Source organism: Acanthisitta chloris, unplaced genomic scaffold (genome assembly GCF_000695815.1).
Source record: "Acanthisitta chloris isolate BGI_N310 unplaced genomic scaffold, ASM69581v1 scaffold19850, whole genome shotgun sequence".
In the NCBI taxonomy this organism is placed as follows: domain Eukaryota; kingdom Metazoa; phylum Chordata; class Aves; order Passeriformes; family Acanthisittidae; genus Acanthisitta; species Acanthisitta chloris.
The window spans coordinates 28,270-30,519 of NW_008651424.1; the positions used below are offsets into that span (position 1 = coordinate 28,270).

The 2,250-nt window shown below is 56.1% G+C and overlaps 1 protein-coding gene across 1 annotated transcript in view; it reads right to left on the reverse strand.

Moving 5' to 3' along the window:
• Positions 1-1,512, reverse strand: part of PTPRU (protein tyrosine phosphatase, receptor type, U) — a gene marked incomplete at both ends in the record, with an annotated part of 29,673 nt that extends 28,161 nt beyond the window's left edge. The window contains one exon of the mRNA XM_009073273.1: positions 1,384-1,512. Coding sequence (XP_009071521.1) covers positions 1,384-1,512 — 129 coding nt within the window. The remainder of the gene's footprint in view (positions 1-1,383) is intronic.
• Between the last annotated feature and the right edge of the window lie 738 nt (positions 1,513-2,250).

Consider the following 2,250-nt stretch of genomic DNA (forward strand, 5'->3'; position numbering starts at 1 on the left):
CCCTACACCTAGCCAGAAATGTGTTTTTTCCCCTTTTACATATGGGAGACAGGAATTTCTCATGAACCTGCAAGAGCTGCAGGAGACAACACACCAGTGAGGGAACAGCAGGTGCTGGCTGCAGATCCCAGGCATGCAGGGTGGCTCCAAAGGTGCCCCTTTACGAGGGGATCTGGGTGCATCCCAGCTGGCAGCAGCCACAGATGATGCCAGATGAGGAATCTGGCATCACTGGAGATCCTGCCAAGACCCACAGGAAGCATGGAAAGCCACCCCAGCTGCTGTGGGCAGGAGATGCCATGGCACAAGGGACATCCCTTGGGATATCCACAAAGGACAGGACCAGGAAAGTGATTCTGCCCCTGCACTCGGTGCTGGTGAGGCCACACCTTGAATCCTGTGCTCAGTTCTGGGCCCCTCAGGTCAGGAGGAACATTGAGGGGCTGGAGCAGGTCCAGCGTAGAGCAACGAGGCTGGGGAAGGGACTGGAGCACAAGTGCCATGAGGAGATGCTGAGGGAGCTGGGGGTGTTCAGCCGGGAGAAGAGGAGGCTCAGGGGAGACCTTAGCACCCTCTGCAACTCCCTGACAGGAGGTTGGAGTCAGGTGGGGGTTGGTCTCTTCTCCCAGGCAACCAGCAGCAGGACAAGAGGGCACAGACTCAAGCTCTGCCAGGGGAGGGTTAGGTTGGATATTAGGAAGAGATCTTTTCTGGAGAGAGTGCTCAGGCATTGGAATGTGCTGCCCAGGGAGGTGGTGGATTCACCATCCCTGGAGGTTTTCAAGCTGAGACTGGATGTGGCACTTTGTGCCATGGTCTAGTGACCATGGTAGGGTTGGACTTGATGATCTTGGAGGTCTTTTCCAACCTGGTTGGTTCTACGATTCTATGATCCTGCATACAGCCTTGGTAAAGACCACATGGAGAGGGAGAAAAGCTGGGAATCTTGGCTTTCCACCCCAAAAATACATGTCTGGACTGATGACAGTCTCCCTCAGCCTTTCTTTGCTCTGGGGAGGTTGGAGGTGGTATGGGGTTACATGACGTGGCAGTGACAGAGGGCTCAGAGGCACCCAGAGCCACTGAACATCCCTGTTTTTAACAGCACAGCAGGGTCCCATGTCCCCTGGCCCTAAGGGACACCCACCCCAGGGCCAAGCAGCATCCTGTGCTGAGGAGGGACACAGCTCATCACACCCTGCCAGCACAGCAGCACCCTGCACACACAACTGGGGACAAGCCAAGCCTAAAACACTGCAGGAATTAAACCAGAAGAAGCCACACAGATCATCCCTGGGGATTAGGACAGAAAGGTGGGTTGGGAACAGAGGTCCTCAGGGACAGGGGGGGACCTGAGTGGCTCCACAGGGGACCAGGACTCACCGTGAGGCAGGTCAGGTGTCAGGTGAGGCATCATATAGCTGCGGATCAGCTCCCACTCGAAGTCATCGTCCTCCCCCTGGCTGTACTCACACTGGTTTGGGTCACTGTCCTCCTCGAAGGTGCAGCCAGCTGTGGAGAAAGAGACCCATCAGTCCCTGCTGAGACCCTGCAGAGCTGCTGCTCCCTCCCCAGAATTCCCACCAGGATGGTGTGCTGCCCCCTGAAATGTGGGGGGACCCCAGACATCCTCCCCCCTGTGCACTTTTGAGCAAGGGTATGGTCCTGGCTGCTGCCAGGACCTGTTGGTTCCTCCACCAGTGAAACAAGCTGGCAGGTCTCAGCTCCCAGGGAGGTCTCAGCCATGGGAGCAGGATGCAGCTCCCAGGTTTGCTTCCCAGGGGCTGGTCACCAAATAAGGAATTTCTCCCAAGAAACAGGCACTTGACTGCAGTGGTCACACAGAATTCCTGCTTTGAGCCCAGTCCTCTGCCTGCAGCTTGACCTTGGGCTCTTGAGGGTCTGTGGCAGGTTCCAGCCAGGACCTCCAACAACCCATAGCAATCACACCCCTACAAATGCAGCACTGAACCCCCACAGCTGTGGGATGGCACTGCTGAGTCCTTAGATTAGTTAGATGTTATTATATAGTCATCTGTTGGGGTTGTTGTTTGCCCTTTCCAAAGGCAAAAGCCACACACCACCTCTCTGTCCTGCAAGGTGCTCAGCTGAGCATGGAGAAGTGGAATAAATGCCAAGAGGCCACTTGGCCCTATGTGAGATGATGACATGGAGAGAGGCCCTGCATCCAGCCCTTCCATCATCCCACAATCCACCTCCCCCATCCTGCATCCAGCCCCCCATCATCCC